General features: G+C 42.5%; 1 protein-coding gene across 4 annotated transcripts in view; it reads right to left on the reverse strand.

The window, feature by feature from the left end:
• LOC308478754 (uncharacterized protein) overlaps window positions 1-17,809 on the reverse strand; it is a 275,098-nt gene extending 257,289 nt beyond the window's left edge. The window contains exon 1 of one of the 4 annotated variants that reach the window (XR_013987221.1): window positions 17,170-17,809. Coding sequence is in view for 3 of the 4 variants with exons in the window: in XM_081008870.1 (XP_080864996.1) it covers window positions 17,170-17,230 (61 nt within the window). In the remaining variant the exon portion in view is untranslated. The remainder of the gene's footprint in view (window positions 1-17,169) is intronic. The other 3 variants (XM_081008870.1, XM_081008871.1, XM_081008869.1) reach the window with 3 other exon arrangements.
• Window positions 17,810-24,941: the final 7,132 nt, after the last annotated feature.

Below are 24,941 nucleotides of genomic sequence, written 5' to 3' on the forward strand. Positions count from 1 at the left end.
AGAAACAAAAGCCTTTACTATCTGGAGAACTTCTGCCACTCCACACAATGAACCTACCGCCTGCTTCCTGCTCCAGCTGCCTCCTTCTTCTACAGAAAGACAGCCTGCAACATTCAGCTTCTTTAATGTTCTAGCTAAAAGCAAACAAATGCCTTCTCTGTTCTCTGTTCTCCACTCTCCACCTCTGCTGATTTAATAGGTGCATTACTATGTGTATAATGGTTACTGGTGTGTAAAGAGCAAAATTAGGAAAGTGGAGGAACAGGAACATCCAGGAACTGGGACTCTTTGATTAACACACCTCTATACTTAATATGCACTTAAGCCATTGATCAGTTAATTGCACTAGCTATTCAATTAAGGCATTCATGCCTGTCACGGTATGCTCCAAATGTACCATATATACTTATTATACACTTAAGCCATTGATCAGTTAATTGCACCAGTTATTCAATTAAGGCATTCATATATGCCTCCTACAGTTCACTGTAAAATGTGTACCATATATACTTATAGGCAGCAAATTATCCCGGGCAACAATTGGTAAACATTCCAAATTGCTATCGAATGAGGTGACTCATTCATGCTCATTCCTATGGGTGGCTTGTTCCTGAACAACAAGACTAAGACTCATTCTTTGCTGAAATGTGAACACGGCCAATAGGGAGAATTTTATACTAAGGGCATACCCATAGAGCCCATATTTGGGGCCAAAGATGCACATATGCATCTGATCTGGCAGGGGTGACTTGAGTAGACAACTGGCTTCCTACCATGAAGAAGAAGAAGAAGAAGAAGAAGAAGAAGAAGAAGAAGAAGAAGAGGAGGAGGAGGAGGAGGAGGAGGAGGAGTTTGGATTTGATATCCCACTTTATCACTACCCTAAGGAGTCTCAAGAGGCTAACATTCTCCTTTCCCTTCCTCCCCCACAACAAACACTCTGTGAGGTGAGTGGGGCTGAGAGACTTCAGAGAAGTGTGACTAGCCCAAGGTCACCCAGCAGCTGCATGTGGAGGAGCGGAGACACGAACCCAGTTCACCAGATTATGAGTCTACCGCTTTTAACCACTACACCACACTGGCTCTCAGTGTTTATGTGCACCATAAAGAAAAGGTCTCAGCCTTTCTCTATTGTTCTTTAGATGTTCCTCAAGGTTTTGACTCCACTGTGGAATACCCCCTCTCTAAAACAAGTCTAACACTGCATACAACATTAAAATATAACAGTTGTGGGGTTTTTTGTACTTCTGCAAAACCTGAGGTCCACCTAAGCGTTTTGATACTGGGGTGGACTTTGGAACTATGGTGCCCTGAGCTAAACCAAAATTTGGCGAGCCCCCCAGCCCTCGCGCCGTACCAGGCTTCAAGAAGGAGGCATGAGGGCTCAGCAGGGTCCTAGAGCTCTCCCACCTCATTCCCAAAGCTGGGCAAGCACTAACTAGGCTTTGGAAAGGAGACAGAAGGACTCTAGGACCCTGTCAGAGCCCTTACGCCTCCTTTCTGTAGATGGGAAAGTACTTCCCAGGACTATCTCTGCCCAGCGCCCAGTGTGGGAGAACTGGTTGTGCTGCCTTATTTTTTTAGTTGCTGTTTTGTTAACACTGTTTTATAGTTTATAAATGCCTTATTGGTCTGTTCATCGTTAAATGACTTATGCCACATTCGTGATGTTCAGCTAATATCTTTGTTGCTGGTTCGTTAATAGTATTTCATAGATTGCAACCATCTTACTGATGACGTGTTAATTATATCACATGCTTCATGCTGTGCTCGTGATGTTCTATTATGTTATTGTTATTTATTGGTTGTAAGCTGCTTTGGGGTTCATTTGAATGGAAAGCAGCACAAAAAAATACAATCAATCAGTCTGGTGGACCCCTTCAGCTAGAGAGCAGTCCTCTGTAAGACAGAGCACCTGGTCAACCTAGCTATTCACATAATGGCTGTGCATATCACTGGGCAACCTCATCATTATTTTAAGGTAAGGAACAACAAGAGACAGGCCCTCTCTCCAACCCTCTTCATGGATTATAGAGGGGAGAAAATCCCTTTACTTCTTCCCACAAAACCCCCGAACCTACTTGTTTTTTGCAGTTATACAGGAAGGGCTTTTGTATATGCATATATATTTCATTCCACCTTGCTCAATAGTTAACAGATTTTTTTAGATTCCCCATTATACTGAAAAGGGACCAGAGTTTTGTCTTTACACACAGCAGCTGAGAACCTGAAACACAGAAGAAAGCAGACATAGCACAGAGAGGCTCAGAAACAGATCTTTACTTTCTTTCTTTTTAACAGATACAAGGCAAATCTTGAGGCCTTGCACCCCTCTAAAAATAGAGATGAAACAGGGAGACTGATTCATCGGGACAGATACCAGAAAAACTAGAACTGGCCCTAAATAACAGGGACAGCAGGAACCTAAGCATGAATCACTGCTCTGGGGGTAAATCAAGAAAGACTCCTGTGGCACCTTAAATCTATAGGGGGCTTCCAGGGGGAAAAACCATAATGTTTTAAATGGGTCTTTCAGATATTGCAAATGGGTCCTTGGCAATAGGATTTTAAAACTAATCAGATTTTTTTTTTCCTGTGGAAAGGGTAAATATGGAATAAATGGGGGGAATGATGGTCTGGAATTTTGATAGATATGGTGCATGGATGCTATTTAAAAATAAAGGAGCATGAATCCTGCAATGGATACCTGCATGGAAAAACCCTACTAAATTAATTGTGGGATTAGCTTCTATGGCGTTCAGTCTGCTTCATTGGATACATACAGCAGATTTCATGGGGTTTGGGCCACAAAGCCCTATGTCATTATAAATTTGGTAGTCTATGGAGCCACACAACTCTTTGCAACAACAAACTCACAAAGCTACTTCTCTGGAACTGCTCTGGAAGAAGGCTGCCTCTTTTCAATCCTTTGGGGTTTAAGAATTAATTCAGCCTATAATTCAAATATGCATGTTTGTTTGTGTGTGTGTGTTAGAAATGGAGGAGAAACTTGATTCAGAACACATTTGAAGTCAAATCTATCAAATTTGCACTTTCTGGGGAAGAACATGCAAACACAACCACAGCTAACTGTTGAAATTCGCATCTAGCTGAATTTTGCGATGTAGCTTTCAATGGTTACAAAAATTCATTATATTAGGGGGAATTGCTTGCAAAAATGTGTACATCAGTCAAAACTGCATATAAAATGTATTTATTAGGATAAATTCATACTAAAATGCTGGTTAATTTTCAGAATGCTGGTGGAAATCCCATAAGGATTTTTTTCCGTTTTTGAAAGCCACATTCTGATAAATGTCGATAACTGAATTTAAGATTAGAAAAATGACAGAGTGAGAAAACCAAAAGTCACCGATCCTTCTCCATAGTGTGGGCATGTATGTATGTGTATATAGCCTCAGCCACCAGAAATTTGGGGAACACTGGTCTAAATCAGCGGCATACTTCCATAATCATTGAAAAAACGTGATGTTATCAGGACAAAAATGACCTTTCCACCTTTCGGGTTTCCTCCAGCAATGGTGGCAATATGCACATTTTCTGAAGGAAGTTAACTTCCCAGTTGCAGCTGCTCTTCCAATTGCCCAGCTTGAACTAGTTTCAGTAAAACCCTTAATGTCCCTTAACCATAATGTACCCGTGTTGTATTTTAATTTTAAAAGGATTATCGAGAAAATCTACCCTTTCCTTCAACTCTCTTTGAAAAACTGGTAAGTGTTTTAGTCGATATCCACTAATATCCTCACCCACTCTTAATCAATTATCAACAATGAAGTGTGTAACAGTGAGAGGGAAATATCCAAATTTTTTAAAGGTGGGAGGCAAAGAGTAAAGAATCGAAACTTTTTGCTGCCTTGGCCACTCACTTAAAATTCAGTACGATATGCAGAAGCAATAGAAATGTTGAAAGTGGTTTATGTGTCCTATGGAATTCTTTACTGATATGGCAAAAATGTATTTTTCTTTTCCATTTGCAGAGACTATAACTACAGACCATGGTTTTATCTGCTGTTCCTGTTTCTGCTTTTATGATGTTGTTTTATTTTGTCTATAGGCTTGTGTTGTGTGTAATTGTTGTGATCCACTGTGAGTGATACAAATGAATTGGAGAGGCAGGGTCTGGAGACCTATGGAAATCCAAGTGTCCCCATTTTCCAGGGACAGTTCTGGATTTACAAAGGCCATCCCAGTTTCTGATTTGATCCCAGTTTTCTGATTTGATCCCAGAATGTCCCAGTTTTCCTTAGGCTGTCCCTATTTTCATTGGAGAAATGTTGGAGGGCATGGAGTTATGTGGCCCCTGATCCAAGAAGATAAGTACCTATGCAACCATTAGAAGACTTCTGAAGGCAACCCTATATAGGGAAGCTTTTTAACATTTTAATGTTTTATTATGTTTTTATATATGTTGGGAGCTGCCCAGAAGGGCTGGGGCAACCCGGTCAGATAGATGTGGTAAAAATAATAAAATTATTATTGCTATTATTATGGAATAGGACGTCCCAATTTTCATCAGAGAAATGTTGGAGGGTATGCAACTTGAATAAAATATGGGGGGGGGCTGGTAAGCCCCACCCAGCATAACCGATCACAAGAAGCAGTGCACACACACCATTTGAATGGCAATGTCCATCAACCTGCAGGGGGAGGCCCCCTCAAATATTTTATTGGGGAGGCCAGATGGATCTCAGTCACTAGGAGTTGGCTCCTATGGCACCCACTCTTCTCAGGGGTGCTGGAATGAAATAAAGTTAGGAATTATGATTAAATACTGTCTGAACTTATAGGTTATAGCTCAGATTAACTTCTAAGGATTTTTTTTTTTTCATATTTAAATGTTTGCTCTACGTTTTGGCTACCTTTGAAGGTGACCAAAAAACTACAACTAATCCAGAATGGGGCAGCTAGACTGGTGACTGGGAGCAGCCGCCGAGACCACATAACACTGGTACTCAAGGATCTACACTGGCTCTCAGTATGTTTCCGAGCACAATTCAAAGTGTTGGTGCTGACCTTTAAAGCCCTAAACGGCCTTGGCCCAGTATACCTGAAGGAGCGTGGTCTAGCACTGAGGGCCTTCTGGCGGTTCTCTCCCTGAGAGAAGTGAAGTTACAGGGAACCAGGCAGCGGATCTTCTCAGTAGTGGTGCCCACCCTGTGGAACGCCCTCCCATCAGATGTGAAAGAAATAAACAACCACCTGACTTTTAGAAGACATCTGAAGGCAACTCTGTTTAGGGAAGCTTTTAATATTTGATGAATTATTGTATTTTAATATTCTGCTGGAAACTGAGAAACCCAGCTAGATGGGCGGGGTATAAATAAATTGTTGTTGTTGTTGTTTGCTGTTTTATTTATTTTTTATTATTCTTTTCATTTATTTATACACCACTTAAACATTCACATTTCTTTGTTGCAATCTCAGTGAGAATTATTCTTGGGAACTAAATTTAGGAAGTTACTACAAAGTGCATAATGTATGGCATTTATCAAATGAAATGCAAAGTGTAAAAAGGGACTACTATAATTTGCATGCTAAATATGTCAGTGAGTAAGACATATACACGAACGTTTCCAGCTTTGGAGGGAAGAAAGGGTCTCCTTTCCTTCGCATTACTCACTAAAGAGCTATTTTTGGCAGACTTAGTTGGCTCACCCACTGCTTGCAATACATACCTGTGATTTCTCAATGTTTAGAGCAAAAACATATTCATTCAAACAGGGATCCACTTTCCAGAAATCATTAACTACAGTATTACTGTAAGAGCTAAGTGAATTCAAAGCAAAAAGGCTTCACAGGCTTTGCTTTCTCAGCACTTGTGAGATGTTAAGAAAGGCCTGTTCCTTCATTCTAGAAATGATTCTTTTAATTATCTTCCAATTTATGAAAAACTGACATCTTTACTGGTCAATAAATGCTCCGACTGTTTACTCAGTGGCCACGTTCCCCCATTTTGCTAATACGGTTTGACTGCAAAAAAAGCAATCAGTCGTTTCAAATTTTTACATGCATTTCCCCTCATAAATTATGATTAACAGCACAATCCTATGCATCTCTATGCAATCCCCATTGTGTTCAGTTGGGATTACTTTCAGGTAAGCATGTATAGGATTGCAGCCTTCCATACAAAACAGAACCTTAATCTAAATGTTAAGACTTCATTTTAATTTATTTTGTATATTTGGAGTTACTTGGATGCGAATATTTTTTGTTTATGGATAGATATGTTTGAGCTTTGCAGGTATTTCATAATGACAGTTGGATAATATATTAGACTTGGATTTGAAGTAAGTTTTTAACAGTCATAGAATTTCAGAGTTGCAAAGCTGGGAAGGACGTCTGAGGGTTATCTAGTCCAATTTCAACTAAAGCATCCATGACAGATGACCATCCAACCTCTGCATAAAAACCTCCAAGGAAGAGGAACCCATCACTTTCCAAGGGAGTCAGTCCCACTGCCAAGCAGCTCTTACTAGGGCTAGTGTTGAATCAATGGTTCTTCAACATCAATTTTGTTGGTCTAGTCATGTTGTGGGGATGCCTGATTATCATCTTCCAAAGCAGCTACTCTATTCCCAACTAAGGAATGGGAAGCGTAATGCTGGTGAACAACAAAAGAAGTTTAAAGACTGTCTCAAGGCAGTATAGGTAAAGGTAAAGGGACCCCTGACCATTAGGTCCAGTCATGGCCGACTCTGGGGTTGCGGCGCACATCTCGCTTTATTGGCCGAGGGAGCCGGCGTACAGCTTCTGGGTCATGTGGCCAACATGACCAAGCTGCTTCTGGTGAACCAGAGCAGCACACGGAAACGCCGTTTACTTTCCCACCAGAGTGGTACCTATTTATCTACTTGCACTCTGCCGTGCTTTCGAACTGCTAGGTTGGCAGGAGCAGGGACCAAGCAACGGGAGTTCACCCCGTCACGGGGATTCGAACCACCAACCTTCTGATCGGCAAGTCCTAGGCTCTGTGGTTTAACCCACAGCGCCACCCACACCAACAATTGGGAAACACTTGTCTACGAGCACTCCAATTGAAGAACAGCCTTTACCAAAGGTGTCATGGGCTTTGAAGACACTCGAACTCATGACACAAGGGAGAAACGGGCTAAGAGGGAGGCACGCTTGGCAAATCCACACCGTGATCAACTTCTGCCCAGAAACCAATGTCCCCACTGTGGAAGGACGTGTGGGTCCAGAATTGGCCTCCACAGTCACTTACGGTCTCATTGTTAAAACCGTGTTTATGGAAGACAATCTTACTCAGGTACGAGTGATCGCCAAAGAAGAAAGAAGAAGACTAGGGCAAGGCAATATATCGATATATCATCCAAAACCTGTCTGAAGTCCATATCGTGATACCTGGCAATATATTGTGAATTATGATGTGTGACAGTGTGTGTTATGCAAAAATCACAATGTGGGGGAAACTGTGAAGCCAGCCAATGCTTCTCTCGATTCCTGCAGCACCTGTTAAACGCTGCTGGCTTAGCTCTCCTCCTCATTTAGGGGGCAGCAAATCACAAGAGCAGGCACCGTCAAAAATCACGATGCAGGAAGAACAGTGAAGCCAGCCAATGTCTCTACATAGCTCCATCCTTATTTAGACATTGGAATATCTTGTTATATCGCAATGTTTAGCTAGTGATATATTGTGATGTTGAAGTCCAGCCATCGCCCAGCTCTAGCTCTTACCCTCAGAAAGTTACTCCTGATATCAAAATCTCCTTATAACTTGAATCCATTGGTTTGGGTCTTACCCTCTGGGGCAGGAGAAAACTCCTGCATTGGAACTGATCTGGAGCAAAGGATGGGTGACGTAAATTATTTGCTCTTCTTCTTCTTCTTCTTTTTTTTTAAAAAAAGATGTCATTCTCTTTCCATTATCTTTCCTCAGAAATTGTTTTCCGAGCCACAGCAACACCCATTTTATTGTCATTTGATTGTTTGAAGGCAGAGTTCCTTCCAGATACACTGTTTATATAGTGATATGGGCAGGATGTGTCTGCTGCCACCTGTATCCATCCAAACAGACTGTCCACAATAGTGCGTCACATTTTCAAACACCCCTTTAATTCTCTCTCCCCGCCCTCAATGTAACAATTTGTCCGGTTTTTAGCAGCGCCTAATCTCTCTTTTGTCCTGCTCCCCTTCCAGCATGACATACGTCAAGGATACTTCCAGCACTGCTAAACAGCCCCCGGAACCTGTGCTTTTTCATCACGCCTTGCTAAACATTTCATTTTCAGCTTTGCATTTTGGAGGAAAAAAAGGCCTACTGCAATGAAATGAAAACCCAGCTGAAGTTATTTCTAATTTTATTTGTTAAAATATTTACATTGGTTCGAGTCCTGGCCTCTACTGGAGGGTAGGACTCAAACCAATGGCTTCGAGTAACAAGAAAGGAGATTCTGAATAAGATACGGAACAGCTTTTTGACAGTAAGAGCTGTTTGACAGTGGAACAGTCTCTCTCGGGAGGTTGTGGACTCTCCTTGCTTGGAGGTTTTTAAGCAGTGGTTAGATGGCCATCTTTAAGGGATGCTTGAGTTGAGATTCTGGCATTGCAGGGGGTTGGACTAGACGACCATTGGGTCATTTCCAACTCTATGATTCTATGATTCCATTTGAGCCAAGGGACTATAGAGTTCCACGCTATTCTCTTCTAATAACAATATAGTCCGATGCAGAATGGTCAAACTGGGCCAAAATGTACCCGCAGACACTAATGCATGTAGGCTCTGGACATGGAATCTTCAAAAAACATGAGGCACGTGTTCCTAACCAGCATGCACTGGGGTTTAGGCTGCCATGCAGAAGTTATAGTCAAGTCATGGAGGTTAGGTCTGGGTAGCAGCAGCAAATAGGATCCATGTGTGTATGATCCTTCATATAGGATCCATGTGTCCTGAAGGCTATGGATGAAAAAGAATCTTCCCTTCACAGCTGGAGAATTGGGGAGGGGTATTCTTTGGTATTCTGAATTACTGTTATAACTTGGAAGCAAGTTGCTGCCACGGGCATTATGGGTACTTTAATGAGCTGAATACAGTGAAAGATTATGAGTCATAGGGTATGTGGGCAGTGTGTGCATGAACTTAACAGTGCTTAGTTTTTTGCTATTTTGTTAATGTTGTTAACATTGTTTTATAGATTATAAATGCTGTATTGATTTGCTAAATATATAACAGGACTTTTGCTTTAAATGTGATGTTTAGCTTAATTTTTAATTGTCGCTTTGTTGACAGTGTTTTATAGATCATAATTGTTTCACTGATGATTTGTTAATTGTTCTACATGATTTTTGCTGCATTTGTGATGTTCCATTACGTTTTATCATGTTGTTGCTATTGATTGATTGTAAGTTGCCTCAGGATCCATTTGTATACAAAAACATGTATACAGTGGTACCTCAGTTTACGAACTTAATCCGTTCCGGAAGTCCGTTCTTAAACTGAAACTGTTCTTCAACCGAGGTGCACTTTCCCTAATGAGGCCTCCTGCTGCTGGTGCCCTTCCACTGTTTGGCTTCCGTTCTTAGACTGAGGTAAAGTTCACAAACTGGGATACTACTTCCGGATTTGCGAAGTTCGTAATCGTTTGTAAACAGGGCTGTTCTTAAACCGAGGTACCACTGTATTGGGATAAATTTGAACTGAAATGCTGGTGAATTTTCTTGAGGACCATCCTGAGACCTGCGGGTATAGGGCGGTATATAAATTCAGTAAATAATAATAATAATAATAATAATAATAATAATAAACAAAAACCAAAAAAAAAAAAAAAAAAACCCAAAATGCAAACTAATATGGGAATGTGGACAACTAAGTTTAAAACTGGCCAAGTGAAAAACTAAGAGAAACCAAAATTGATAGATTCATCCATCCCTAAATTTGCATTCCCAATCTGCGGCCTGAAGCAACAGTTGCACTCTACCTTAAGGTAAAGTTGTCCCAGAAGGAAAGGCACTACTGATGGCTTAATATTTTTCTACATATTAAATCCATTTATGCCAGTGTTCACTTCTCACACAATACACACTGAATCTTAAAATAATAATAATAACCAGGAAGTCCTTAATGCCAAGAAAATATTTCCTTTTGACAGAAATATTTTTCCAGAGTGATTGATTTAGAAGGGCTGAACTCATATTCAGTGCCTGAAATCCAGGAACCACCAACTGGGCTGGGATTCAAAATTATAAGAATAGCCATCTATTTTGGGGAGGGGTGTGGGTGATGCAATGAGCAGCGGAGGCAACTGCTTTCCTCACCTATCCCACAAGGGAAAGAGGAAGGGAAACATTTAAGAATTAGGGAAAAGAAAGCAAGGAGCTATTGAGTTACTGTAGTGAGCTCTGCTAGAAGCAGGATCAGAGTTTTCATTAGAAGGACACTTCACTTAGGAATTTAAATAAATCTTTCTCTTGAAAGCAATCATTTGATATGGGAGTTAGGAGAAAACAACGTAATAAATAATATGTTGGAGGATTGTGGGCAAGGGAAGCATGCGAACACTCGGCATTCTAACTGAGGCCTTGGGTGGAAGTCAGATTCAACAGTGTTGGTTCAGTGTGGCTAGAAAGCTGTGAACATGGTCAACGTGGAGTTGCTACGTCCAGCAAATGATTAATCTGGCAGCAGACTGAAGTGGTGCTCTGTATATTCATTCACCCTCAACCCATGCACTTTCCAGGATGAGAAGGAAAGGTCCCTAATGCCAACAGGTTGCCAATGGGCACATCCCTCGCCCCCCTGCATCTATGAAGCCTCTGAATGCCCACCACCACCATGCCATCTTGGTCATGAAGTGGTGAGGTTAGCTACCATTTTCTCCCTTCAGAAATGCATAGAGCAGCAGGAGGAAACTGGAAGAGAGACACTCTTTCCTACATCCTCTCCCAGCTTGGTCCACAAAAACTACATCTGTCCGACGAAATGACAGTGTTTTACAACAACCAATACGAGGGATGCGTTTGAGGAATTCCATCTTTGTGAATTCTGATACAAACTGACCTGATCTGCGCTTCCCAAACTAATGTGTGGATCAGAACTTAATGGTCCACTATACTTTGCACTTCTCTGAATGGTCAAAAACTGGATCAAAATGCATTTTAGAAACTTGCACACTTTGAGCGAAAATATGTTGAAAATACATATTTAAATATGGTGTTTGTGTGCACAAAGATGAGTTTAATTGCTGGTTAAGGTGGAAACAGGACATACAAAAGTGGCATGAACCAGAAAGAGCCTATTTTGACTATCTAGCACTTGCCATGTTTTCACTTACACTGAAGGTCAGAGCATTGGTTCTTCTAGTTCTGAAAATGGCTTTCCAAGGTCATAGGCAGTAGTCTTTCCCAGTTTTACTGTCTATGAACTTGAGATACCAGAGAATGGGTTAGGGACCATGTGTCCTGCCACTGTGCTACTGTTGAGTCTACACTTTTAACTGCATGCTGCCCACACTAGAACTATTGACCAAAATTCTGAAATGAATTTCATGTGAATACGGGTACTTTGCCCTTCAGCTTACTTCAGAATGATGGATTTAACTGAGCAGGGAGGAAGGGAAGTGTAGACTTTTCTCTCTTTCTACCCTCCAATCAACCCCTTTGTAAATCATTCCTTTATTTTAAGGAAGAAGAAGAAGAAATCATTAGAATTATGGACTCAACCAGAAATTAAATAACATGCTTTGCTTTTCCAATTTATTTTTTTCCCAATCAGCTGCAGTGCAACACCAAATGCAGGGCAAAAACAGGCAGAGCTACACTTCCTACCAAGTCATGGGCTGTAAACTCTGAACAAAGGGTGATCAGTAAAATAGCGTTGTGTATAACTTGTGCAATGTTCATAAAATAAATTAATGAACAAATAAATATTCTTTGATAGATCCGTTAGCTAGTTTCCCACAAATCCCCCTGCCCCTATTCTCAGGGGTAGCATGAATTGTGAGGGGAGGAGGATGACATTACTCCCACAGGTATCCCTGCCAAAATATCTTACGCTGTGCAGTTGCTAAACCTCTGCAGTGTGAGTACATTGTACGCAATACTCAGTGTCATCCACTTCTCAAGAAGTGGGAAGTATCAGAAGTCAGTTCATTAAGCATTATTTACAGCTTCTGCATATATATATATATATATATATATATATATATATATATATTCTCATTGCCATCAGTTGTGATGAAGATCGGGTTAATGCTTGAAATCATCATTGCATCCCTTCCCCACCCATGACATTTATAGCGTTCATTTTCTCAGGGAGGGTAAATTTAATCTTCTACACATTACCAGGAAAAGTGATGGCAGCACTTCTCTCCTTTGATGAAGTCGCCTTTATCAAATGAGGTTGCACCACCTACTTCACAAAAGGAGACTCGGCTTCTTTGAAAAGATCTGTGTCCACTTCTTGAGAAAAGGATAGCGGGCAAGATGCAAGGCTGCAAGCAGAGGCTGGTAATCGGTTCGTTCCTTTCTACATATAATAATAATAATAATAATAATAATAATAATAATAATAATAATAATTTATTATTTGTACCCCGCCCATCTGGCTGGGTTTCCCCAGCCACTCTGGGCGGCTTCCACTAAAACACTCTGGGCGGCTTCCACTAAAACACTAAAATATCACACATTAAAAGCTTCCCTGAACAGGGCTGCCTTAAGATGTCTTCTGAATGTCAGGTAGTTGTTTATCGCTTTGACATCTGATGGGAGGGCGTTCCACAGGGCGGGCGCCACTACCGAGAAGGCCCTCTGCCTGGTTCCCTGTAGCTTTGCTTCTCGCAATGAGGGAACCGCCAGAAGGCCCTCGACACTGGACCTCAGCGTCCGGGCAGAACGATGGGGGTGGAGACGCTCCTTCAGGTATACTGGGCCGAGGCCGTTTAGGGCTTTAAAGGTCAACACCAGCACTTTGAATTGTGCTCGGAAACGTACTGGGAGCCATAATCCATGGTTCTTCTCAGAATTCTCATACAGTTATGCGGGGAGATAAACTCCAACCATACGCTTCTCCTGACACCCTCCTGATTCTCTCATAGCAGCACCCGAATCCAGCCTTTGCGAGACTGGTGCCCTCCAGATGGTTTGGACTACGATTCCCATAAGTCTCAACCAGCACAGCCAATGGCCGCAGATAATGGGAATTGTATTTCAGCAACATTTGGGCAGCACCAAGTTGGCAAAGGCTTTCTGAAGCCACTTCCCCTCAGGACAGTGGTTCAAAAGAGTGCAACATCCACATTTCTCAGTGACTTCCCCTTTCTTAGACTTCTCAGGAACCACCTTATCGCAGGCATTCCAGTGATTTCTGCTTCTTTCCTCAGGCACCAAGGTATGGTTCTCCCTGAGGCAAAAGATGAAACACTTCCCCCTTCTTGCATGTAAACAAGCTAATCCTACTTTAACACCAGGAACATCCATCACACCTGAGGGCAGCAGACTAGCTTAGCATGACCAAGGCAAAGCAGGCGCTCCAACTGTAGGGGTGCCAAGGTGTCTTTGGCCCCCCTCAATATTTGTTGGAAAGGGGCTGGACACACACACCCCAAATGTTGGGGCCCCCAGTGCTCATTGCACCACAAATCGCAGCTTCAGTGACTGGCTCCTCCAGATGTCACAACGTCGTGTGACGCATGTCGGGCCCCCTCAATCTTGGGGGCAAATTGGCGCCTCTGTCCTAAACAATTATATAAGCCAACCTAGTACTTTCCTTTACATGCCAAACATACACCTTAAGTTTTAAACTCGGCAATGCCTCCCTGATTTCTTTCTTTTGCACCTGATAACACTTGTGCAGCTTGTATACAACACACACAGAGTTGATAATGGAAGCAGAGAGTAAGGTATCCCTGCATCCTCCGAGTATATTTCACTATTTTACAAAGGACCGCTTGTTATTTAAAGGGTTCTCCTGTCTATGTTTGGTTTATGTCCAAAGGAGGGAAAGCAAAGAAGCTACCCATCGACAGTTAGCACATGAGCAGGCACACAGGTCACCTGGTCAAATTTCTTCCCATTGGTCTGATGTATTATGTCTAAATTATAGTAATTATTCCTCAGTGTGCATCTACACATATAAAGCATGTTATGTGAATGTCTGTCGTCTTTTGTGGCAACAAGCAAGTGACCTTCCTAATAGAGAGGGGAAGATGGAGAAGGTACCTTAAACCAAGTCAGACCAGTAGTCTGCCAGCCCAGTGCTGACCATTTTGCTTCAACTGGTACTTCTAAATGAAAAGCAAGCACTGTAAAACACTATGCTATGGATTCTCCTCTGGTGTTCATTTGCTAACAAATGCCGCACTCCCCAGCACATACAACATTAACTCAGCTGCTCAGCTTAGACAGCATTGGACTACAGTTGGTGGAGAAGCTGCAGCCCATCTTTAACATCCCGATGAATTGCTTGCTCCTTAATACTCACTATGACTTTGCTGAGAGCCAATCAAAATACTCAAATCTGCTTTGCAGGTAACTTCGGGCCTTCAAATCCAAAACAAATAGCTGCTCCATTTGAATTGGTTCTGGCCTTCTCAGAGATAGCATGCTCATCCCTAGTCGAGTGACTGTCAATTAGGATATCATAACGCCAACCAGAAGATCGGAACCAAATATTTTGCTTCCTTAAGTTATCTTTCAATGCCAGCGTGCTGCTAATTTTCCATTTCACCACAGGTGGGACAAGGCTCAAATATTTTATTATGCCTGCAGCACAAATAACTGCAAAACTGTCTTTCAACAGGCTTTGCATAATTTTCCTAAATACTTGCTTCACAATTTTAATAATAACCATCCATAGACATACACAAATGCAGGTGTGCAACCAGAATTTCTCCCTCTGTCTCACAACTTGCTTTTGTTGTTGTTGGATAGCAATACAAGCCTCTTCACCTTTATAAGCATTTTCAAAAAATAATCTACACCTATCCTGGGTTGCTGGTTCTCTGTTTGGATGGCAACAGTATCTCCAGAGCTATTATGGTTCTCGGCTGAACACCAACCACATTTTCCTTGGTATCCATTACTTCCCAGGCTAACTTCTAGAGCTAATTTACTTCTGGGGACCTGAAACAGCTGCTGCAGATGTGTTAGTACACACACACACACACACACACACACACACACACACTGTTGTGCTGTGGAGCAGCAGAAATGCTTTGAAACTGGTATAACCAATGGGTCACATTTTATTTCTTTTCAAAAGGTTGCTTTTTAAAAGTCACCTATAGGATTTTAGAGACCCAGAAGCCCTCTTCATGCATTTGTTAATCAATGTGTGAAGATGTTCATGAGAAGATGCCTTGTACCTTACATATTAACACACACAACAGCCAGGGGGTTCCTGTGCACATTTGGATGTTTGCATGCAGCGCTTCTTCCATGGAGATGAAAATTCAGGTTGCTCAACATCCCCATCCACAAGGAGAAAGCCCCATGCATGTATATCCATACACATTGGTGGCCACCACCATCACACTGACACAGGTACACACTGGTGCCACCATGATGATGATGATGATGGGCACAACACAAATGTCCCAAACTAGGGGATGGGGCTAGCTGCCGCATGTTCAGTATCTACAGGTACCATATGGCTGAAGAGGGGCACAGAAGGGTCATTTCCCTGGCTCTGATTGTTTAATGATGCATTTACATTCTTCCTGTTATCCATCCATAAGATAATATCCTTCACCTTCCAATAATCCCATGGTAACATCCATGCTGGAAGGTCTAAAAAACGTATTTAAAGCTACTTGGAAACATTGCCATCAACCTTTTCAATTTATATATGGGTAGTGCTGTTGACAGAGTGAGTGGTCCCATCACACCTTGGAACTATGGCCATCTTTACCCAGCCCTTTCAGATATACCAGCATTTCCTGAGCATTTCCCCTATTCCCCTCTCAGAGCTACAATTCCTAGAGTGGTTTAGCAATCCAATCCCTCTTCACATGGAACTCTGGGGATTGTAGCTCTGGGAAAGGAATAGGGTTCTCCTAACAACCCACAGGCAATGACAAACCTAGATAGCATCTTAAAAAGCAGAGACATCTCCTTGCCAACAAAGGTCCGTATAGTTAAAGCTATGGTTTTCCCAGTAGTGATGTGTGGAAGTGAGAGCTGGACCATAAAGAAGGCTGATCACAGAAGAATTGATGCTTTTGAATGATGGTGTTGGAGGAGACTCTTGAGAGTCCCATGGACTGCAAGAAGACCAAACCTATCCATTCTGAAGGAAATCAGCCCTGAGTGCTCACTGGAAGGACAGATCGTGAAGCTGAGGCTCCAATACTTTGGCTACCTCATGAGCAGAGAAGACTCCCTGGAAGACCCTGATGTTGGGAAAGATGGAGGGCACAAGGAGAAGGGGATGACAGAGGACGAGAAGGTTGGATAGTGTCCGCAAAGCTACCAGCATGGGTTTGACCAAACTGCGGGAGGCAGTGGAAGACAGGAGTGCCTGGCGTGCTCTGGTCCATGTGGTCACGAAGAGTCAGACATGACTAAACGACTAAACAACAACAACAACAACAACAACAACAACAACCCACAGCACCCCTTAAACTACAGCTCCCAGAATACTTTGGGGAAAAGCCATGACTGTTGAAAGTGGTGCCACAATGCTTTAAATGTATGGTATGAATGTTTCTTGTCACACAGTGGTTGTCCTGCATGAACCGCATATGCACATGCGAACCCATTCAACATTACCCCATAGTTGGGTTTTGCATGGGAAGGTCAGAAGTGCTGGGCAAATTGTCTTTCAGGGAAAGACAACATGATATGTCTTCTCATTGCAGACTTCATCATTCTAGAGACCCCATTAGCATCTAATGGCTCCATAAGTATCTGACGGACCCCAGGGTTCTTCAAAGCAAATATTTAAAAAGTTTATAACAAACTCTTCTTACATGCACTCAGAGATTCATTTCATCAGATACCAGTGTCCCAGAGATTCTGGCTTTGACAACTGTAGTAAGAAAAGGAAACAACACTGCTCAAGAAGCACAAAACACCTCCCGTGCCCCATTCACAATGTTAGCTTTCTTTGATCCGGCCTTCCTCTCCTCCCACTTTATTCATACAGATATGCGTCAGAGGCAGCCTGTCATTTGTCTATGAAGAACAGAGAGTTACCTGCATTGATAAGAGGGGCAGAGTCAGGATGGACTTTGAAAGGTTCGCCACCACTGTCCATTGCCAATTTCCTCCAGTGCCTGGCCAATGTCCTTTTATGCTAACTGCCTTGCCCCCATGTGAAGTCTCGGGGCTTCATTCAGGTGTCCCTTTGCCCGGTTGCGTTTCCTTCCAGCTCCTAGCACAGCAAACTGGGCAGGCCTCCAGCATTTCCTGCACAAACACTCTTCACAGTCGAGCAGCCGTTAAAATGCCATCGCTTTCTCTCTCTCTCTCCCTCTTGCAATATCCTGGCTCCGAACTTCAGAAAGCACCGCGTCAACAAGCTGCTTCTTTCAACTTAACAATACAGCTGAGAGGTGTTTATGTTTATGCAGGAAGTAAACGCAACCTAGACCAATAGAGCTGCGCTGTGGGCTTGGCCTGGGGCTGGGGCTGATGGTGATTTCAACTGGAAACAGGAACTGAAAGTACACTCCCAGCCCCCTTCAACTCACTTCGCCTGCAGTCTGCCTGGTTGTCTTCAGCAAATGCCTGGCTTCGCTGTATTGTGGTCATCCGTAGAAATATGTGTCAGCCTGATATGCTTGCTGTGGCATGTTAACTCATTGTCTATTGTCTATTGTCATATCTATCTATCATCTATCTATCATCTATCTATCTATATATCTCTCTGTGTGTGATCATATTGCCTTCCTTAAAAAAATGTCTGAGAATTAAAAACATCTGGAAGGCCTTTGCAATCTATCATAAACAAGAGGAAATCCAAATCATGTGACTTCTAAGAAAATGATGCAAATTGAATTCCCTGCCAACATTTACAGTAATCTGTTTTTCTTTCACTTTGCCCCCCTCTTGCTTGTAGGAAGATGAGGGGAGAAAGCAGCAATAAGAAGGGAACTGCTTCAGATGCGAAAATATGCTAAGCTCAAGAACTGTTGCTTTATTAAGTCGGCTTAATCATTTGGGGGTATGCTTGCGAATTGCAGGAGCAAACCGCTCAGCTAGATTCTGCACCTCCTTCCCCACCCTAGCCACCTTCTTTGTAAGGGACTTGTTATAGAAGACAAGAAGCTATGTAGGGATCCTAACGCAGGCTGGCTTTGCCGTTTGGGGCTCTGTTCTTTATGTGTGATACATGCCAAAAAAAGGAGAGGATGCCACATTAGTAATGCACCTCTATGAAACCACAGGGCTGGTTTTATTGCTTCAGGTAATAGGGATGTGTTGCTAAAAACAGATACTGCCTGAATACAACTTTATGGAGTACCCAAGAGGTCCAGGGAGAGATAAAAGAGCAAGAGAAAAGAGAAAGGCTTGGTCCAGACCTTCATGTACAGTACTGTGAAGTGAGTTAATCTCAGCCAGGAATAAGAAACATAGAGCAGCCATAGGAGAAAGAATAAACTTGGGTAAACTGAAAGTATATCCCCCACCTCCCACTAATCATGTAGGAATGCTACATCTTAATTCTCACAATGTTTTCCAAAAAAACAATTATTCTCTCTCTCTCTCTCTCTCTCTCATTCTCTCAACCTTTTTTTGACAAGAATTCTAACCAAATTCTGTGGCTGGACTCCAAATCGCTCTTCACGATATGCCCAGTGAGATTTATCAATTTATCTTGGGATGTTTTTTATTTGAACAGGAGAAACTCCCTGCTTTACACACACTCACACACAGTATCTTAGCACCATCTGCTTTTGAAAGAAACCCCCGATTTCAAAAGGGGTATGGCAGGTGGCGCTGAAGTTCATGAACTGTAAGCCCAAACCCCCGACTTAAGAACACACTGAGTCATTCTGTGATACCATCCAATATGATACGATAAAGCGTACGCTCTTTAATTCGTTCCATATTGGAGTCTAGATAAAGCTACCAACGTATCAGTGCAGGCATATTACCGGATATTTTAGGGGTTTGCTGATGTAATCGTAATCACAGTTGTATCCTATCCTGCCTCCAAGGAGCTCAAGGAAGTATGGAAGGGGCTGTTTTATCCATACTATCCTAACCAGCAAAACTTGTCAGACAAAGAAATACGATACGACAATCTTTATTGTCACTGTGCCATACAGAACAATGAAATTGAAAAAATCTACATAAGACATTCAAAAACCAACAAGCCTGCTATCCCAGCTATCCCAACCTGGTTAGCCTCCTAAAAACTCTGATACCCCCTTTTTAAATACAATATACTCCCATAGAGACTCCTTACACTGCGTTTAAAACCAAAATCGCATTTGAATAGAAACTGTTTCTCAGGCAGCTAGTCCTAGTCTTTATAACCCTGTACCTTCTTGCAGAAGGCAGAAGCTGAAAGAGATCATTCCTGGAGTGCGCACTATCCTGCACTATCTCTGCAGCTTTTTTGTGGCACCTGGCAGCATAGATTTGATCCAAGGTGGGAAGAGTGCACCCAATTATTCTCTCTGCAGTCTTTACAACCCTGACTTGCTCAAGCCCTCCCACTGTGTTTCATAGTTTGCTGGAGACTTGAACCCATTTCTTGCGGACCCATGTCCAACACTTTCTCCTTTACCACTCCAGCTCTGTAAACTAATCCATGGCACTGGAGATATTTTGATAAATGTGATATAGGTGGAGAATGTGTAAAGACTGACCGAGGTGAAAGACTTCAATGGCTACTAGCCATGATGTCTATGCCTCAGTACAGTGGTACCTCAGGTTACAGACGCTTCAGGTTACAGATGCTTCAGGTTACAGACTCCGCTAACCCAGAAATAGTACCTCGGGTTAAGAACTTTGCTTCAGGATGAGAACAGAAAACGCACGGCGGCAGTGGGAGGCCCCATTAGCTAAAGTGGTGTCTCAGGTTAAGAACAGTTTCAGGTTAAGAATGGACCTCTGGAACGAATTAAGTTCTTAACCCGAGGTACCACTGTATTCTATACCATAGAACCAGGGCTATTTTTCAGCTGAAACTCAGTTCTGGCATCTCTCAGATGGGCGCCATTGCCATTCAAGGGAGGAGTTTATGGTGAGTTCTGGCACCTCTTTTTCTAGAAAAAACAGCACTGCCTAGTATAACAAGAACACCGGATAGAGGGACCACTTAGACAATGCCAAAAAAAAAGAGGAGAAATTGGAACAGAGATTTGCATAAATGGTGTGTGTGTGTGTGGCAAGAAAGAGATATGCTAATTTAGAAACAATTACTGTAATTTAAATAGATATGCAATACATCCACCATAATGGAAAGACTATGACAGGTTACCCATATGCTTGTTAAGTCTGCTGTCCAGATACAGTGGTACCTCAGGTTACATACGCTTCAGGTTACAGACTCCGCTAACCCAGAAATAGTACCTTGGGTTAAAAACTTTGCTTCAGGATGAGAACAGAAATCATGCTCCGGCGGCGCAGCGGCAGCAGGAGGCCCCATTAGCTAAAGTGGTGCTTCAGGTTAAGAACAGTTTCAGGTTAAGAACGGACCTCCAGAACGAATTAAGTACTTAACCTGAGGTACCACTGTACAGACTGTTGATGGGCAACCACAACACCACAGTTCTCTCTTCTTGGGGTTTAAACCATAAACCAGGCTTGGGGTGGACAACCCTTCAAATAGGTACAGATCATGAGAGTGTTTTCACATACCGCCTCTTCTCCAAAAAACATTCTCGCTAATAGGTGTAGCGTTTGCCTCTATGACAGTATTGAGAACAACACAGATGCATTGGTCTAGTTCACACAAAACTTTATGTGGTTGGAGACTGCACCTTGTAGGAGAAGGGGCTCTATCCTGCTCACCCAGCTCACCTGGTCCCATCTCTGGGCTCCCATATGTATTCCATATGTGTAGATAATGTTTGCAAGGGTAGGATCAGCCTTTGCAGAGTCTTCTGGACGCTGTGGACCACAACTCCTATCACCCTTGACTTTGGGCGATGCTGACTGGGGATAATGGAAGTTGTAATCCAAAACTTTGGACTACACTATTTCACACAGACCCTACATATGTAAAATCCAACACATGCAGTAGGTCTGAGCTACTGGGTCACTAAACTCCAGTAAAGGATTTTGTCTGCACACATGTATGCTGGTGTCTATCTGTGGATGTCTGGTAGATCCACAAGAAGACAGTCCATCAGGAATCATCTTGCTTCCCCATTACGTGGAGGCATCACATGTTTCCACAGGTTTAGTCCATGTTCAAAAGCAAATGAAGAACTCAGTTTCAGTTTCTTTTTTAAAAAAGAAATCTGTTTGAGTAGATATCTCAATAGCCCACCCATCTGTCTGGGTTTCCCCAGCCACTCTGGGCAGCTGCCAACAGAACAGTAAAAACATGATAAAAGCTCAAACATTAAAAACTTCCCTAAACAGGGCTGCTTTCAGATGTCTTTTAAAAGTCAGATAGTTGTTTATTTCCTCAATTATTTCCTCAATATCTGAAGGGAGAGTGTTCCACAGGGCAGGCGCCACTACCAAAAAGGCCTGGTTCCCTGCAACCTCACTTCTCGCATTGGGGGAACCACCAGAAGACCCTCGGAGGTGGACCTCAGTGCCCGGGCTGAACGATGGGGGTGGAGACGCTCCTTCAGGTATACTGGGCCGATGCTGTTTAGGACTTTAAGTGTCAGCACCCCACTTTGAATTGTGCTCAGAAATGTACTGTTAGACAACCCCCTTCTTTCTGTGGCTTCTGTCATGGATCATTCTGTTTTTTAATTCCTTGCAAATTTAGGCTACATGTTGATATTTTAAGGGCGAGATTTACACCCACACACCAGTCTCATTAATATATCCATGCCAAGAGTTGCTGGTGATCCCCATCTCCTTCATTCTACTCATCCTGTTATGCATACATTACCTCCTTTCTAGCTTCAGTATATAGAATCAGATATTTTTTCATGCATAAAGGAGGTTGCCCTTTCTTTGTTGCAATTAAAACCATTCCTCCTCCTCCTCCCCCCAACCCCCAAAAGCACATATTATTGGGACAAAGTAATATGCTGCCCCTAATTTGCAAATCCACAACATATATAACCTCTTTGAGGGGCACGCTTGCATCTAGTATATATAAAGAAGTGCTGATTTTGTTTGGGGTTTTTTTTTTTTTTTTAGTAACATTTTTTAAAAAAATGAACACAGAGAATGCTCCCTTTTCTTTTTAATATATATTTATTTACCGGCTTCCTGACTTGCCCCCTTTGAGCTACGCCTTGGGTCTATAAGTGAGAGATGGCTAGTCATGCATGAAGAATAGAGGCTTAATTAATTGAACTTGAACTGTAAAATGGTGCACTTGATGTGGTTAAGGCACATTCCACACTTTCCCCCCATAAAGAATGTGACATTTTTGTGGAAGTGTTGAAGAATGGGGCTAGGAGCCATCAAACGACCGAGACTTCATTAAAAAGGTATAGCAGGGAACCCCTTTGCCCTACTTTCCATGCGGTCTTTTCTCTCCCCGCCCAAACCATTTTCTAATTAACCTTTCATATTGTATCTCTGGTTACATTCCCCCCCCCATCCCAAATACCATATTACTAATACTATATAAGGAGCTTGCATACTTATAAAAGCAAGTATATGGATTTGGAACATTAAGTGCTTAGTTTGTTGAAGGTGGAGAGAGGTTTTCCATGTCCAGTTGGAACTGCCATGGTAACCATTTTTCATTTCTTCCATACTCAAGTTCCTGGATTGTAGTGATCCCCTGCATTGAAAAATATTGTTACAATATCCCAAATTATCCAAGAAAGTTGATCAGGTTTCCATAAAATAGTGACTTCATTGTTAGCAATGGCTTATTTTCAACCATCTCATGTAATGGCTCTCTCTCTTTTTGACATTCAAAGCTGCAAGCAGGGGGAAAAAATGAAATATATGGCTTCACATTTTCATTTAATGATATTTATTATAAAAACAAATTAAGGGCATTTTAGGCCCTCTCTCATTTCCTCATAAAGCACACGTTGCCACTATTTTAAACACACTCATGTTATGGGAGAGAAGTCAACTCCTCAAATGCCTCCTACTCTCTCACTTAGTGAAAAACAACATTGAATCTCCAAAAGTGGCCTTATTAACACGAAAAGCACTTTTCTGTGATCAGCAAGACCTTCCTTTTGAAAGAAAGCAAAGGTGAGGTTGTTGTTCTTTTTTTAAGCTATTGGCAGCTTTATTTTGTTTTTGTTTTAGTTTGTACATGTTAAGTTTCATTTATTTCAGAACTGCCAGTGGAAATAGCTAGATCACATGGTCCTGAAAAGTAATATTCCAGGAAGAGAAAAACTGTACATACATTTTGGTGTTTACCAGGAAATAACTGCTTCTCACAGTCTTGAAGGGACTTTACATTAATGGGAGCGTGTTTATTATGTCCCCCTTTTCAGCCATGCTGACCGGTTCAGATATTTTCCACTGATGGGTACTAACAGTCTGATCCCATGAGTTACTGACCTAGTTGTGCCTTCAAGCCAGCCTTGGGGGCTGATCCCAGTTATGATGTACTAAGGGTTCGCCTTTCCTGACAGTATGGTTAGGGTAGGGAGGAGGCTGCTCAAAGAGGGCCATTAGAGTGGCTCTGTTGGAATCGAACCCATGAAACCACACATCATCTTTATAGTAAGTGGATCTGTGTGCATTTCTGGTGTGGTCCTGCTCCACTTCAGATGACTACCATCTGCAAACATCTGTTCCTGCTGCAGTAGCTAGTGTCTGCAGTAGCTACTTATGCCTGGAACACTATTTCTCACAGAGCATCTGGAAGACCTTCAGCTTCCTTCTGAAAGCCCAGTATTCCAGCAGGAACCCTTGATTAAACTCTGGCCTTCATCCTACATTTGTCTCAATGCATGAAGGCCAGGGTTGGAGTCAAAGGACATAAGGAGACCAGGGTTGTTGTGTTGGAGGGGGATTTCCAGCCGGTGGCAGAGGACAGAGTGACTCCAGAAGACATAGGTGTAAAAACCCAAACTAAAACGAAGACTTTATTACTAAACAATAAACACAAACTCTGGTGGGTGTTATTCCTGCAGGCGGGCTACAAAACTCAGCTTTTTCCCTTTATAGCCACGGCCAGCTGCAGCCAATTAATCCCAGAAACTTCTTAAAGGTATACACACATGTTTCTATGCCGAATGTCCCCTAACATGTTGGACCAGCCAGTGCAATCGTCTTCCTCTCCACATATAAAGTAAAAATGAGGATATTTGTGGGTAAGGATAGGTGGTTCTGTCCAAGCCTGGAACGAGTGCAGCAGTTTGGCCCATATTAGGCCTAATATCACCACATGGTGGCAGCTAGGCTGGCTCAGGAGCCAGCACAGTGCTGCTCAGCGCTATTCTCTTATAATGACAATGGCACCCACTTGAGAGGTGCTGGAACTGAGTTCTAGTGAGTTCTGACTGAAAAAAGCCCTGGTCCTTTTCTTCCCATGCTTGGAAAGCCTAATTTCAGGACTTTCCAGATCCTGGGGGATCCTACTAGTGGCACTTCCCCCGGCCAAAAAATCCAAAGGCTGGAAGGGAAACTCCACACCAGCAGAGCGATGCTGGTGTCATACCATAGGCAGGTCGATGGAAGCCAGCCGGGCTGGGTGTAGTGTTGAAATGCATATTGGATTGCAGCTACCAACATTGTGACATGCGTGAGACATCCTTTGCTTGCTTCCATATACCTCTAAGTTGAAAAATAAAATTATGCATTTGGGGACACTGTTGTAGCAAGGACAAAATATGTTCTCTCTATTCCCAGTAGGTGAGAGTGGTCCAACAGACATCTCTCTCTCAAAAAAGGCACAC

The sequence above is a fragment of the Podarcis pityusensis genome (assembly GCF_964106645.2).
Source record: "Podarcis pityusensis genome assembly, chromosome: 6".
Classification (NCBI taxonomy): Eukaryota; Metazoa; Chordata; class Lepidosauria; order Squamata; family Lacertidae; genus Podarcis; species Podarcis pityusensis.